We start from the raw sequence: 15,932 nt of genomic DNA on the forward strand, positions 1-15,932 counted from the left end.
TAACAAAAATTCTCCAATAACAGGCTGCAGATAGATCCATGGTAAATATTTTGCTGACTTTTTGGTAAAGTGAGGAAAATTATGAAAACTAAGCAAGTTTTCATAAGGCTAACAATGCTATTTAAAGAGCTGTATTTTAATCTGATGTTGTCTTTTTCACTACTTTTCTGGATTTAAAGTATTCTTTTTTTTTTTTACTCAAGTAATAATGGTGGCATTATAGTAGTCACTTTTTTATGTTTCTACTTGGAAAACAGAGTTGATCCCCCAGATTTTCCTTGGGAAATTTACCAACTATGAAGTGAAAATATAACCAGAAACCATTGTTTTATAAACACATTTTGGAAGAGATAAGAGTCAATCAGATTTTGGAAAATAAGCTCTTGCGAAGTTATATTTAAAATATTTTCTTCTATAATTTTTAGTTTCTTTAAGCAATAAGTGATCTTTATTGCAAAATAGTAACATTGACTAGTGGGGTTGGTTTATAATACCATGTCTGCTAGATCTACACCAACCACTTAGTCTTACAAAGCCAGTGATAGGTAACTGTGATGTTACTAATGCTCCATAATAGTGCTTTCTAGCACAAACAGTAGTAAGGTAGCCTCAACTTTGCTGCTGCCTTCCAACTATCTTGGGAGTGAGCTAACTAAATATACACATCTAATCACATCTAAAAACCTAGCTGCGAGGGAGTTAGGAAAGTGTGTGTGTGTGTGTGTGTGTGTGTGTGTGTGTGTGTGTATTTCCCTAAAGTACAGGAAAGTATACTGGAAATGTGTTTTTCAGTATTTTTTTTTAATGGGCTGTTAGTTGTGAAATAAATTAAACAACTTATGATGAAGAGTTTAAAAATAGAATGGGGATGCCTGGGTGACTCAGTCAGTTGACGGACTTCAGCCCAGGTCATGATCTCACGGTTTGTGAGTTTGAGCTTTGCATCAGGCTTGCTCCTGTCAGTGTGGAGCCTGTTTCGGATCTTCTGTTCCCACTCTCTCTCTGCCCCTCCCCTGTTTTCCCTCTCTCTCAAAATAAAGAAATAATCGTTAAAAAAATAAAAATAGAATAGAAAATAGCAGAGTATATAGTAAATAAAGTAAACGTAAATATTATTTTTGTTTACTGTGTTACCATGTAAAAATACATTTATTTATATCTTGATAGGGTCTTCAGTTTCAAACCCTTCATTTCACTAAAATGAATGACTACTTTGGTGTGCTTTAACCCTTTAAAAATATTTGCTGCTTAATTTTGCATGTACATCGTGATGTTTTGGTGTTACATTTTATAGCAACATTTGTTAGCTTGCTTTGTAGGGGCAAGATATCTGAAATCTTCAGACTGCATATTGTTACTTTTAGTTTAGGAACAATGACATGATTTGGGTAGTAGGTATCATTTTTGCCCTAATCCCTTGAGTATTTTGGATGTGCCATATGTTAATTTCTTATTTAAAATTTTGATTAAAATGAGCATTAAAACCAAATTCAGACCTACTAAATCAAACTCTTAAGAACAACTACATTAAAAAAAAGTCCTCCAAATGGTTTTAGCCCAAAGATTAGTACTTTGGAGACTGCATTTGGAGTGAGAGTGCATTGTCAGAATGTTGTCACCCTTCTTTCTGGGAGAAACCAGGAAGGCCTCTTCATTCCTTTCTGTTCTTCACTTGCTATGCTAAGTGAGTCATCAGGGTCTGGGTCTTCTATCTCTAGAACAAATCTCAAATCCATCTGTTTTTATTCATCTCCACTGTCACTGCATTATTCAGAATCTCATTCTTTCTCGTCATTCACCTCCTGTCTCAGCCCCTAGCATCCTTTCTTGCCCTGTCCACTCTGTTTACACTCTGCCCTGGTACTGAGTCTAAAACAAAATTCTCATTTTGTCCGTTTCCTGCTTATGATTCTTCCGTTCTCTCCACTGCCTGTGGAATGAAGTCCAATTTTTTTTTGGCATTTGAAAATTTATTACTGTCATGTTTTCACCATCAAAACTTATGATCTTGGTCTTTCTTTCTTCTCTTTGTGTAAGGCCAATAGAGAGACACTGGCTACTTCACCAATCTTAAAACAAACTCCAGGAATGTTACCAACAGCATGACCTTTGTGACCAAATCCAACAACCAGAACTTCATCATTTTCCTGGAACAGAATCAACAGTTTACTTCTGGTGTCAGCAACTCTCACTAAAAATACCCGTTCATTACATAAAAAACTGGGAGAAACTATGTTAAGAACAGAAACTACAATAGACTAAAACTCTTACCTCAATAAAATTCAACCATCTTTGGATACAAAGGCTGTGATTTTTTTTTTTTTTTTGCCCGTCTTGATCAGCTACACCCTGACACACTTCCTGATGGCAGAATTTGGCTGTTTGGCTCCGACCCCTTTTTTCCAGCATAACTCCCTTTGCATGGGTCGTGTCTTCAAAAGTATTGACCTTCAGGGCTGTGCCCAACTGGGCTTTCTTGTACTGATTATGGCACTTCCATCTTGCCCATCCTGCTGGTGCTGTGGGCCTGAGAGTCAAAATTTTTTTTAGCGTTAGCATAAAAAGTCCCTTTGAACTGAGCTAATTATCTGTCTAGCCTTATCTCCCCCACCAATGATGGTGGTCTAATTTCAGTTTCCCTGTATGCCTTATTCTTTCACACTGGGTTCCTCTACAAGTGCTGTTTCTTTTACTCGGAATGTCCTTCCCATTATTATTTACAACCACAACTAACACATTAAGACACTTAAAACGTGTCTGTTGTAAAATCGTTAGTAGGTAAAGTTGGTTGTTCTTTTTATGTGTACTTTGTGCATAACCCTATTATGACATTTTACATTGCATTTGATCAATTAATATCTTGTTACATTTTTAATATATGGAATATATTAATTAAATACTATAATAACTATATTTAATGATTCAAAACCAGACCAGTAACCTACTAACTAGCAGTTTACATTGTTTTAAATGTTTTCCTCGTCATCTCTTTCCTACAATAGCCCGTGAGCCTCTTTGGGATTGGGGCATTTTCCAATCTTGGCACATTGTGGGTGTCACGGCATGCTTATTCAGTTAATAAAGGGAGGGGAATTGTTTTTTCACTTCAGATTTTGACTTAAATTTTGTAGAGCTTGGCTGAGTTATTGCTACTTTTTTGGAAAGATTACTTACACCAGATTTTCAAAGTCCATTTTGAATCTCTTTTTAAAAATGCTACTACTAAGAATGTCAGGTGTTCCTTAGGTAGGAACTAGACATGTATATGTTGTCCGTTCAACTGCCCCCTGCACATCCCACCAGATAACATGCAGTTCCTTATTTATGAACTTTGTACCCTGAGGTTGGTCATACCACTGTCATTGGTACAAGCAATATATGATATTACATTGATACATTAATATGTCATGTATGGTATGATGTTAATACATCAATATGGTATTTTCATTTTATTTATTTTATTTTGCTTATTTTTTATTTGAGAGAATGTGAGCAGGAAAGAGGGGCAGAAGGAGAGAGAGAATCTCAAGCAGGCTCCACACTCAGTGCAGAGCCCAACGTGGGGCATGATCCTCTGACCCTGGGGTCACAACCTGAGCTGAAATCAAGAGTTGGTTACTCAACTGAGCCACCCAGGTGCCCCTCAATATGATATTTTTAGACAGAAGGTGTTCATACTCGGCACCCATTATTGTTTAAGAATTCATTTCTCTGGTCCTTCTCTGTCTGTGTTTTAATGTTTAATAAATAGATCATGTTAGGTGTTGTCAGTACAGAGCCTGCTTGGGATTCTCTGTCTCCCTCTCTCTCTGCCCCTTCCCTGGTCACCTGTGCATGCATGCTTGCATTCTCTGTCTCTCTCTCCCTCAAAAGTAAATAAACATTTTTAAAAAAGGAAGTGGATCATGTTAAATAGTAATTTCAATTAAATATAATTTAATTGGCTATTTTATTTTCTTCTGGTAAGTGGTAAGTAATTTCTGTATGCCTCATTGCTTTATGCCTCTGGATTTTTACATTTATAGGTTCTGAATATATATGTTCTTGATGATGATATTCCTGAGCTTAATGAGTATTTCCGTGTGACGCTGGTTTCTGCAATTCCTGGAGATGGGAAGCTGGGATCCATCCCCACCAGTGGTGCAAGCATAGACCCTGAAAAGGAAACAACAGATATTACCATCAAAGCTAGTGATCACCCATATGGTAACCAAGCCCTCCTGGAAGAAGAATGCTCTCTTCTCCGGGTATATTTGGTCTAGTTAAGAACTTCTGAAGGGATATTTTGCAAATGATTGCAATTGAACTCCTTTGTGTCCTCTAACTTGTGGGCTCTTGAAATTCTAAGCTGCCATTTTGAGGGACATTGTTTATAAAAGAAAATACAAAGATCAATTTCTGAAGTTTACAAATATATTTTGGAAGGTATATACAGGATTATTTAAAACAAAAAAAGTACTTTTACTCATGACTTTCAAAATTTTTTTATTTAAAAAATTATCTTCTAGTGATATGTTAACAACTAATTAATTGAAATACTTTGTAATTTATATTTTACTGGCTTAAAGAAGTGAAGTTATCACTGTCTGTTTATATTAATTTCTTTTTGTGCTGCAAAGTGATAATTTTCTTAATTGTGGAGTTATCACAGATATCTGTCCTAACAAATTGAGACTGTTATTCTATATTGAAAATTAATAGTTTTTTGGGGGGGGGGGGAATAAAGCAAGAAAAACTAGTAAGAGTTCTGTGTAGGGAACCTGAGAGGCTCTTGAACTCTGATTTTACAGTTAAATTTTTCTTAAATGGGTTGCAAATCCTTTAGGGAGGCATTTATTATGTTCTGCTCTAAGTTTAAGAATGAATTCTAGAGACTCAAATATGAGATTCTTTGGGTAGAGACAAAGAAAATTTTAACTTATATTGAAAACTTTACACATTTTGTGTCAAAAGCATGTTAATCAAATCTTCACTGAAGTCTTTCTAAATGAAAGCTCTCCGAATTTTATTCTGGTGGCCAAAATAATTGTGCAAGATTGTTTCAAATGAATTCTGAAGATGTTTCAGAAGAAATTCTTCCACAGATCACTGGGGTCAGAATGGCTGTCTGTGTCTTGCAGGCTTGCTGCAGTTCTCCACAGGGCTGCCCCCTGAGCCTGAGGACGCGATGACCCTGCCTGCAAGCAGCATGCCTCATGTCACCGTGCAGGAGGAAGATGGAGAAGTGAGACTATTGGTCGTCCGGGCACAAGGACTCCTGGGGAGGGTTCTGGCGGAATTTAGGACGGTGTCACTGACAGCATTTAGTCCTGAGGACTACCAGGTAAATCACTTAATCCTTTGGAAGCCATATTTATCAAAGAGACTCAGTCCTTCCCTTTTGGGAGTGGAAGAGACTTGCACTGGTCCCCTGTTATACTCAACCAGCAAAATAAGTGCTGATGGATTGCTCTCTAGCCTGTTGATTTCTACAAATTCAAGTACTTCAGTCCTTTAACGCCTGACACTTAAGTAGCTCTCAGACTGATAATTTCTCTTGTGTCTTATATTTGTCATAGTGTTCACTTATATTACTTATTTTAATGTCACAGATTTTGATATATAGGGTATATATTTAAAATTCTATTTCTTAAGCGTTTTATTTTTTTAATATTTTTAAAAGTTTATATTTTTGAGGGAGGGAGAGAGAGAGAGAGAGAGCGAGCAAGCACCAGTGGAGGAGGGGCAGAGAGAAAGGGAGACACAGAATCTGAAGCAGGCCCCAGTCTCCGAGCTGTCAGCACAGAGCCTGATGCAGGGCTTGAACTCAAGAACTGCGAGATCATGACCTGAGCTGAAGTTGGATACTCACTCGACTGAGCCATGCAGGCACCCCTCTTTCTTCAACATTTAAAATTTTTTTAATGTTTATTTATTTTTGATAGAGCGAGTACATGAGCAGGGGAGGAACAGAGAGAGTCAGAGACACAGAATCTGAAGCAGGCTCCAGGATCTGAGCTATCAGCACAGAGCCTGACATGAGGCTTGGACTCACAAACTGTGAGATCATGACCTAGCTGAAGTCAGACACTCAACTGACTGAGCCACCCAGGTGTCCCTTAAACATTTTAAACCCTCTTGTATGCTTCCATCAAACAGGTCCAAAATTGTAAAGAAATTGTATATCCATGTCTTTTCCATTTGAATTATATTTTTCTCCAAGTGAGAAGTAGTGTGACACTGGCAAACAGAAGCTTGGGATTTTGAGCTGGACCAGACTGGGTTTCAACTGGTCTTCTAAATGTGTGACCTTGGGAGCCTCAAATCTTCCTAACCTTAGTGTCCTTATCATTAAGAGGAGACCATGTCTACTGGGCAGAACTGCTCTGAGGATGGATGGCAGCATTTTAAGTGTCATGTAGTATACATGGCACATACACAGTGACATTGTTACTGCTGCCTATTCTTATTATCACCAGTATTTGTTCATATTAAGCAAATGCTCATGATTTCTTCTTGGCTGTACTTCTCAGGATGTGTTTTCTATCCTTCAACATCTTTATTTTCCCAAAGAGTCCTCTTTTTAAAATTTAATATTAGGGGTGTCTGGGTGGCTCTGTCAGTTAAGCGGCCGACTTCGGCTCAGGTCATGATCTTGTGGTCCGTGAGCTCGAGTCCCGCGTCAGGCTCTGTGCTGACAGCTCAGAGCCTGGAGCCTGTTTCAGATTCTGTGTCTCCCTCTCTCTGACCCTCCCCCATTCATGCTCTTTCTCTCTGTCTCAAAAATAAATAAACGTTAAAAAAAATTTAAAATTTAATATTAGTTTCCCTCCTTCTTCCTAATAAGACCTGCACAATAGTTTGGAGTTCAGTAATTTGTATATAGTTTTCTGTTCAAACCTCGGAAACCTTGCCTAATTGAATTCAATTAATTTTGGCTGTAGTCCAGTGGGCAAAGTTTTCTCAGATTTCTTCTTTCTTAGACTCTTTTTCTTGGGCAAGTTCTATTTCTCTTGCCTTGACATTTATTGTATCTTTAATTAATCTGATATATAACATATTCCCTAAGACATTACAGCTTAGCTTAATATTCTCTGCATTCTCTTAAAGAAATACTTTAGTCCTTATATTGGTGGTCTCCAATTTCTAGTTATTCTGGAAATCCCCAATCTCCAGTTGGATTATCATTTTCTTTAATAACCAAAACAAAATAAAGCAAAACCTATGCGCCTATATTTCATGACAGTCAGAATACTACCCTTGAAGACATTTCTGATGATTTTTAGGGTACTTGGATGTCCTGTTTGTCATTGGTTTTCACTTTGAACTGTAATCTTTGCTTTTCCCTGAAAACCTGATAACTTCTTCACTTCTCTGTGATGGGTTAGCTCTTTCTGGTCTGCATTAGCATATAAAAGGAAGACTTTTTAGGCTGTGTGTGTGAGTATGCAAGTGTCGGGGGGAAGGAGGGAAAGTGCCAGGAGGGATCCTCTACTGAAGAGGAGACAATTGCATATCAGATATCGCTGTGCTTAAGCTTATTCTCATATATTGAGGTACACGTGGTCCCCACCATCCAGGTGCTTACTCCCAGCTCTTGAGAATGATATTAAATAGCTAATTAATGACTGAATCACAGTTACAGAAATGTTTCAAGGTTGGTACTATGGGAGAGAAGTGGATATTGACATAGGGTAATGGAGGTGGCCTTTTTTTGGGAAAGTGATAGCTATGCTGAGCTCTGAAGTTTAAAGAGGAGAAAACTAGCAAACTAGATGAAGCTGGAGGGAAGAACTACCTGAGATCTCATGGTAAAATGGCATGAGTAAAATGGTTAAATGGCCCTAATGAGGAGCACAAAGAAGACCAATGTTTCTGGAATGTGGACAGATAGGTGTCATGATAAAAGATAAGGTAAACAAGGGCCTGAATCTTCCTAGGCCTTAGATCTCATGCTATATTTGTGCCTTATATATATATATTTTTTTTAATATTTTTTTTCAACGTTTATTTATTTTTGGGACAGAGAGAGACAGAGCATGAACGGGGGAGGGGCAGAGAGAGAGGGAGTCACAGAATCGGAAACAGGCTTCAGGCTCTGAGCCATCAGCCCAGAGCCTGATGCGGGGCTCGAACTCACGGACCGCGAGATCGTGACCTGGCTGAAGTCGGACGCTTAACCGACTGCGCCACCCAGGCGCCCCTGTGCCTTATATTTTAATAGCAAGGAGAAGTAATTGAAAGGTGTTATATATTTATGAAAGATTATGAAACTGAACTGGGGAGAATGGATTAGAAGATATAGGCACTGGATGCAGAAAGGCCAGTAAGGAGTCCATTTTCTAGAACAAGGCAAAAGGTGTTAGTATTTTGGACTAGGTAGATCATGGTGTAGATGTAAAGAAGTAGGTGGGCTCAAGAAGTGTGTCAGAGTTGAAATGGCAGGACGTGAAGGTTGTTTATTGTAAAGGATAAAAAGAAGAAGGTGTCAAAAGTGACCCCCTAGTTCCGGGCATGAACAACTTGCTGCTATATAATTTAGTACTGTGGAGAGGATTGGATAAGGCATAGATTTTTTAAGGGGAAATTATGACTTAAAAATTCTGACAGAAATTATAAGAAAACTTTGAAGTAGGCATTAAGATTTAAGTCTAGATATAGGGGTTGGAGAGAGGAATTTAAGAGTTGGGAGCATATAAATAATACTAAAAGCCTAAGCCTATGGTATCCTTGTCTAGAGAGAGTCTAACAAACAGCAGTTTTTAGAGGTCATAAGGAGACTGTTAAAATCAGTAATGAATACTAAAAAGGATGAATTAGAAAGGTAAGGAAAAATGGCGAGTGTGATATGGAATACCAGAGAAGAACATATTTCTGGAGAGTTAATGGCTAATTGTGTAGGATATTACAAAGGTCAAGTTAAGATGGTTTCCTTAGACAGTCAAATATTACCTCTGTTGTTAACACTTGTAGAATTACTCTATTGATGATTACCCTCTAGGCAAAGTTAATTACTTCCTTCTTGAGCAAACTATATGTATTTTACAGCTGTTGTTATTCTATTTGAATTATTATATTACACAGTTAACATTCCTGATAGAATCTTCTCCATCTCACTAGAGATTTGTCTTGGTTATTTTTGAATTCCACGCTTTTAAAATGGTGCCATTGTACATGCTGTGCATTTGGTAAATATTTTTAAAAAGTAAATAAATGAATAAGTAAATTGGTACTTGGGTTTCTTAATTTAGCTTTAAGGCCATTAACAGCTCCTGAGAATGTAATATAGTTTGTCCATGCAAACTAAACACTAGAAAAATTTGAACAACTTTAAGGTGTATTCTCATGTCTTGAGGGGACAGTGTTTTTTTTTTTTAAGAGATAATGAAGATGGGAGTAAAAAAGGACTGTAAGACTTTGAATTTAAATAACTTTTTGTTTTTCCTGTAGTATGTGAACTTTTGTGATGGGAGATCTATCTGTATGATGAATTGCAGTTACAAGTACAATCAAGAAAATGTTAATGCCCAATAGACTGATATTTATTGTTTGGAGAAATCCTTAGAATGAAAACACCAAAATGCTGTTGTTAGGCACTGAGTAATTACATTACTCAATGATATAATTTGAATAGGTCTAAATATACTTGTCAAGAGACATGTGCATTGAATTAATTTAGGAGTTTGTGGTTTTCACATATTCAGATATCTCATTTGCCTTGACTATCTTTTTGATGAATAGCTAAACAAGAGAAATAAAAATCTATCTGCTTTATTTAGTTGTGGAGAATATTTGTTTAGAATTTGTATTGAACACTATCCATATCCACCTAAGGATTTTGAGGTTTATATTCTTATTATGTTATTCTGTTTCAGTATTTACAACAATGTGGGACATAGTAAATACTCATTGTGCACATTAATATTCAGAATAATTATAATCTAATGGATAAATGTTTTGTTTGTATTTCAGAGTGTTTCTGGTACCTTAGAATTTCAACCAGGAGAAAGATACAAATACATTTCTGTTAACATCACTGATAATTCTGTCCCTGAATTGGAAAAATCTTTTAAAGTTGAGTTATTGAACTTGGAGGGAGGAGGTAAGCTGGTGACTCAAAAGTGTCATATATTTGCTTGTCCATTTACCTTGATGATAGTAGATTCTATTAAGGAAATGCAATTCTTTGAATCAATGTAACGTTTTTTGTAAATGAGTGAATTACTAGTTTTTGGAAAGAGCACCCTGAAGATTAATAATTACTAATATACTAATAATTGTATGGTAGGCAGTTTCTGATGGAGAGTCCCTTTCTTTTATTGGTAAAAAGAAAATTTCCATCTTTCCACATAAACTTAGAATATTGGTTTTAGAAATCAATATTCAACTCATAGTTTTATTTACATAGACTTTTGCTGTGAGGTTGGTTAATTCTGAGTTAATATTTCTAACGTTTATTATAAGGACACCATCTGTTCATATTGTTTTTTCCCCTTTTATTACCCACTGGTCTTTTCCTAAAGTAGACGTGCTTTTAGCATGATGTAGTATAATTGTTCTCGTTCACCAAATCATAGTTGTCATTTGTAGTAGGTGCCCCTAAAATCACATCTTCCCTTTCTCCCAATTTTGGATTTTCATAGTAGCTCCTTCAGAGCTATTTCCACATGTAGCCCAGGTAAAAACTAGTCCTTTCAGTTAATTTGTTATGAGGTGATTATCAATAAAACAGGTCAGCAATACTTTGTCTTCAATTATGATATTCAAAATCTCCAATTTTCATAAATTTTTGGAGTCAGAATTCATTTTGTGGCAAAACCCATCTGCACTGGAGAGAGGCTATTTATAGTCTTTATCCCATTTGGATGAACTATTTATATAGATTTCTTTGCAGAAGTGTTAATGTATTTGATATTCAGGTACTGCTTGGGGTGTTATAGAATATATATGATGTGCATCATATTCCCTTTGTAAATGTAAGAAATTGAGAGTTGGTATGGAATCAGCAGGACATTTTCTTCCGTTACAAAACCTTGTATTATCATCTTGTTATCATCTTCATGTTTTAGTGAAGAAAGTTACAATACTGTATAAGCCATCCAAAGGGAGAGATTGAGTAAAATAGAAATATTAAAATTGTCTTTTACTGTGTAATGAGACTTTGGAGTAAGTATGCAGAATTTCCCCACATTTGCTTTCCCTGTGTTCACAAAGCCCAGGGTGAAAGCAAAGGAGACCAAGCCAGGAAAGGGACTAAATAGTGCCACAGGTTGGTTGACTACATAGAACAGTATAAATATGCTGAATGGCCTTTTTTGGAGAGCGACATGTAAAAATGCCAGCCTTGTTTGTCCTCCAGACACAATTACTTGCATATCTCAATCGTTATTTTCGTGACAGGACTTCATTAATTAGAGGTCACTATAAAACAGGTGAAAAGTTGTTCTTTGTATCACTTGTAGCTAATAGTACGTATTTAATAGAGAAAATGTTAGTGATCATTATTGATTAATAAGTAACATTAAATATCTTCAGAAGTAATATTTGTCACCATAGTGATTTTATGTAGAAACTTCTCCCCATATGTTTAGAATATGCACTGTTCTGTTACATGTTAATTGGGCATGGGTACTCATTTGAAAACCAGTCTTGCATTCTCTTAGTAAGCAATAGTGGCAGACAGTCTTCATTTTCCCCTCAGTGAGTTGGGATCGGAGGTAAAGGGATCTAGGTACCAGCTTCTATTCCCTGAGTCATAGCTAGGGACTGCCTAAGAAGTGCAGTATTGTGGGGAGTTAAATTCTTTTGATAGCCACCCACATAGATATTTTATGTTATTCAAGGTACATTGGTGTTGAACTTCACCGTCTCTCATGATGTGTAGGTAATATAGGGGATGCACTGGATATTCCCTAAAATTCATTTTATCTCTTAAGTCTCTAAGGTGATTTCAGATGTGTGATGTTGTAAATTCTCATGTCTAGTGTATCCCATTCCTGTTGAGGGGAAGAACAGAAGAGCAAGGCAGATTTTAAAATAGCATGTCTGTCAGGCATATAGGTATGGATGTGGACTTTCTTCTCTTACTCCTCTTCTTTTCTACTGCTACCATTACTACCCTTCCTTTCTTCTTTGTAAACATTTGATAAATTAATGAGGGGAGTATAAGATGTATTGGAAGTGAAGGTAATACTACTTTCTCTTTATCATAGTCTTTACATATTGCTGAAGTACTTTATTCTTTACATTATTTGTTTGGTCTTTACAACAGTTCTTTACAAAGCAGCACATTTTATAGGTGAGAAAACTGAGATACCAAGAGGTTTAATGACTTGCTGAAGGTTTTCCAGTGGGTATGTCTCACAGCCAGGTGTGAAGTAGACTGTTTTACACCACTTGCCGAGGCTTCTTTCTACCATGTCAGTGGCAAAAGGGTGCTCAAGTCTGAGGATGGAAAATAAAGTGGGAATTTGAACGTATGACTAGAGGGAAACGTTGGGCGCATTTCCCTAATTTTGAGTTTGATTCTTGTGAATGGTAAGGTGACTCTGTCATAGTCGTATAGGCCTAACTGTGGTTATACACAACCACAAATATTTTAAAAATATTTTAAATGTTAAAAACAATATACATTGCTTTAAGTAAGTGATTTAAAAAGAAAACTGGTCAAGTTGGCAGAAATGAGAAATACCAATTTACAACTTATTTACATGGAATATTTCCTAAAGCTCTGGATGAATTTTTAATAAATTGGTAGCTTGACTAATATTATACTTTTACCATTTAAAATAATTTGTTTTCTATGGAAGAATGCATGTCATTGGGTGAATATTACTACATTTTCCTCTTTTCTGGATATGTTTTAAGAGCTCTCCATTTTCTCACTGTGTCAATGTGTATTGTGTGGGTGTGTGTGTCTCTGTCTCCTTGTGAAGTGACTGAATTCTTTAGGGTTGATGGCAGTGGTAGTGGTGACGGGGACATGGAATTCTTCCTTCCAACTATTCACAAACATGGTAAGCAGCTGTTCCAAGGCCCTGTACTAGTCTACATTTTATTTTAACTTTGTAGAGACAACAATACTAACCAATTATTTACGCCTACTATGTGCAGGTCCTTTACATGTTTTCTCATTAACCATAACAGCAACTTTTTGAAGTATTATTTGCTCTGTGTTACAGTTACCTAGCTAGGCAAGTGATCAAGCCAGAATCAAATCCTTGCCTTCCTCCAAAGCCCAGACTTCTTTGTATGAACCCAATACAGTCGGTTTCCTGATTCTACTTGTAATAGAAATTTTGCTTGAATATCATTTATAAAATGATTTTTGAAAAATATTTTACATAGCTTTGAATACTTAAAAAGAGATAAATAGAACATTTATATTTTCATGTTAAATGTATCATGCTTATTTGCAAAAAGAACCAGCAGTCTTTGTATGTAGCATTTAATCAAAATATATGGCAAAAAGAAATTAAGGAGGCAATAAATGGGGAGAATTAGTTGCCAATCATTGGGAGGATATACTGAAAAGAGAATGCATTTGAAGTAGATTCATATGCCAGCATGATTCAGCTTTTTACCTCAGACATTTTTTTTTTGTATTGGGAGAAAACAAATAGAATACTTATTTCTAGAGGGAGAACTCTTTCTAATCTTCAGATGTTCCTTTTCACAATTTCAGGTTTTATATTTTAGGGTCAGAACTCATGTTCCTACCCCTCTCATTCCTAACTTCCATCAATGCCTCATGGAGTCACTGTATTTCATTACTCTGTTACTTTTGGAATTCCTCATTTTTTCTCGTCTGCATATATTAATACAACATAAAAGTTGAACATGCTTCTTAGGAAATAATTCAGTACTTCTTTAGATATTGGCACCTCTTTAGTTACATGATTAGAATATTTGGGGCCAAGAGAGGTAGATCTGTAGTATTATAATATGTTGAAAAAATAGGCCTAGAAACCAAGAATCTGTTTAGCCAGATTGATGAAAATCATAGGGAAACTCTTTCATAAAGGCAAAAGTCATTTGGCTCATGTTCTTCTGAGGTCAGCAAAGGTTGTGGGAGACTTTCCTCATATACTCCGTGTGGAAGAATGTTCTCTTTCATAGGGGAGAAAAAGAAAAACAAGTTTTCCTTATTCATCTCCAAGTGCTTATACAGCACTTGTATATCACGTTGGTGCCAAAATAGAGAAAGGTCATAAAAGCATGAATATGTGTGGCAACCATTTGTGTCTGCCTTTCTTTCTAAAACAAATTAGAACGTACTCAATGAATGGAACAACTCTTTTCAAAAAGTTGTTCCTTAGCTTTTCTTTTGGTTTGCAAATTACTTATTAACATTTTCTTGCTATTTGTTGGAACTTATTCATGCAGCCAGTCTAGGAGTGGCTTCACAAATTCTAGTGACAATTGCAGCCTCTGACCATGCTCATGGTGTATTTGAATTTAGCCCTGAGTCACTCTTTGTCAGTGGAACTGAACCAGAAGATGGGTACAGCACTGTTACATTAAATGTGAGTACATTTTTTCCCTGCAGCCTTAGACATTTTGCCTACTTTTATTTTTTTCCCAAAGTGTACTTATTTGAGAAAGAGAGAGTGTGTGAGCAGGGGAGGAGTGGAGAGAGGGGGAGAGAGAGAATGCCAGGCAGGCTCCTCCTTGCCAGAGCAGAGCCCAACCCAGGGCTCGAACCCATGAACCATGAGATCATGACCTGAGCCAAAACCAAGAGTCAGATGCTCAACCGACTGAGCCACCTACGCGCCCCCACTTTGTCTTATTTTAAAACTGTTTTATGGTATTATGAAGGTGTCCTTTATGTTATTTTTTTTTCCTTTTTAGGTAGAGGGGAATGAGCCTAGTGGTACATACAATACAAATTGATCATTGAATAGGGATTTGAATAAAGATTTGTCTTTTTATGTAGTTTTGCATATAAATTTATCTTGTGATTCTGAGGAATCATAACTCTTTAAGGAATGTAGTGGAGCTATACAAGTGATATTTTATATAGATGTTGTACTAATTCGCTTAGGCTGTGGTAACAAATGTCTCCTAAAGCCCAGTGGCTTAATATAACAAAGATTTGTTTTTCCACTCATGGTATATCTGCAACTTAACTTAGCAGTTGTCCGTCATTGAAGGATCAAGGATACAGAGGGAACAGCTCAGTGAATCCTTCTGTCTTCCTGGTGGTTGGTGGGGTGGGAGGGTTGTAGGGAGGGGTGGGAATGTGGATGTAGAGAGCCTCATACTGGCTCTTATAGTTTCTTGTGATTCATAACATTTCCATTTACACTTTTGTGGTCAAAGCAAGTTACATGGCAGTGCCTAATGTTAACGGGTAGAAAGATGCAATCCTATCTCATCTCTCTCCCAAAGAGAAAGAAAATCCAAAACATTTATGAACAACACTAATAATGAAAACTCTGTGTGTGTGTGTGTGTGTGTGTGTGTGTGTGTGTGTAGGTGTACTTCCTACACTGCTTTGTTCCAGTTAGGAATTAAGCAGAATTCTATTGTTAAGCAACTGGCATGAGCTAGAAGCTTGCTCACCTTCCTCAAATTTTATGTAAATAATGAAGAAAGATCACTCAAAATACATCCCTTAGCACTCTTGTGGCAGATACTCAATATTAGAAAGGATAACTAATTATTCAAAAAAGAAAAAAAGAAAAGAAGGGATCAAGTTTTATAAAATTGTTGTCTTGAATGTTACTCTGATTAACATTCAGATTTAAGTATAAATAAAAATTATTATTTGGGACTTGGAGTAATTTTAAACCCCTTTACTCTTCTTAACATGTTACTGGCAAAAGCATTTCTTCTTAAATATATTTTATCAAACCTTGGGTGAAATACTTTTTTTGGTGAGTTTTCCATATTACATTGAAGATAAAAGGAAATAATTTGTTTTCTGAAATGAGTTTTTGTCTAACTTT

At 36.4% G+C, this 15,932-nt stretch overlaps 1 protein-coding gene across 1 annotated transcript in view; it reads left to right on the forward strand.

The window, feature by feature from the left end:
* ADGRV1 (adhesion G protein-coupled receptor V1) overlaps positions 1–15,932 on the forward strand; it is a 564,199-nt gene that overhangs the window by 92,756 nt on the left and 455,511 nt on the right. The window contains exons 23-27 of the mRNA XM_043593538.1: positions 4,026–4,206; positions 5,121–5,323; positions 9,952–10,081; positions 12,915–12,995; positions 14,365–14,504. Coding sequence (XP_043449473.1) covers positions 4,026–4,206; positions 5,121–5,323; positions 9,952–10,081; positions 12,915–12,995; positions 14,365–14,504 — 735 coding nt within the window. The remainder of the gene's footprint in view (positions 1–4,025; positions 4,207–5,120; positions 5,324–9,951; positions 10,082–12,914; positions 12,996–14,364; positions 14,505–15,932) is intronic.

Source organism: Prionailurus bengalensis, chromosome A1 (assembly GCF_016509475.1).
Source record: "Prionailurus bengalensis isolate Pbe53 chromosome A1, Fcat_Pben_1.1_paternal_pri, whole genome shotgun sequence".
Taxonomy (NCBI): domain Eukaryota; kingdom Metazoa; phylum Chordata; class Mammalia; order Carnivora; family Felidae; genus Prionailurus; species Prionailurus bengalensis.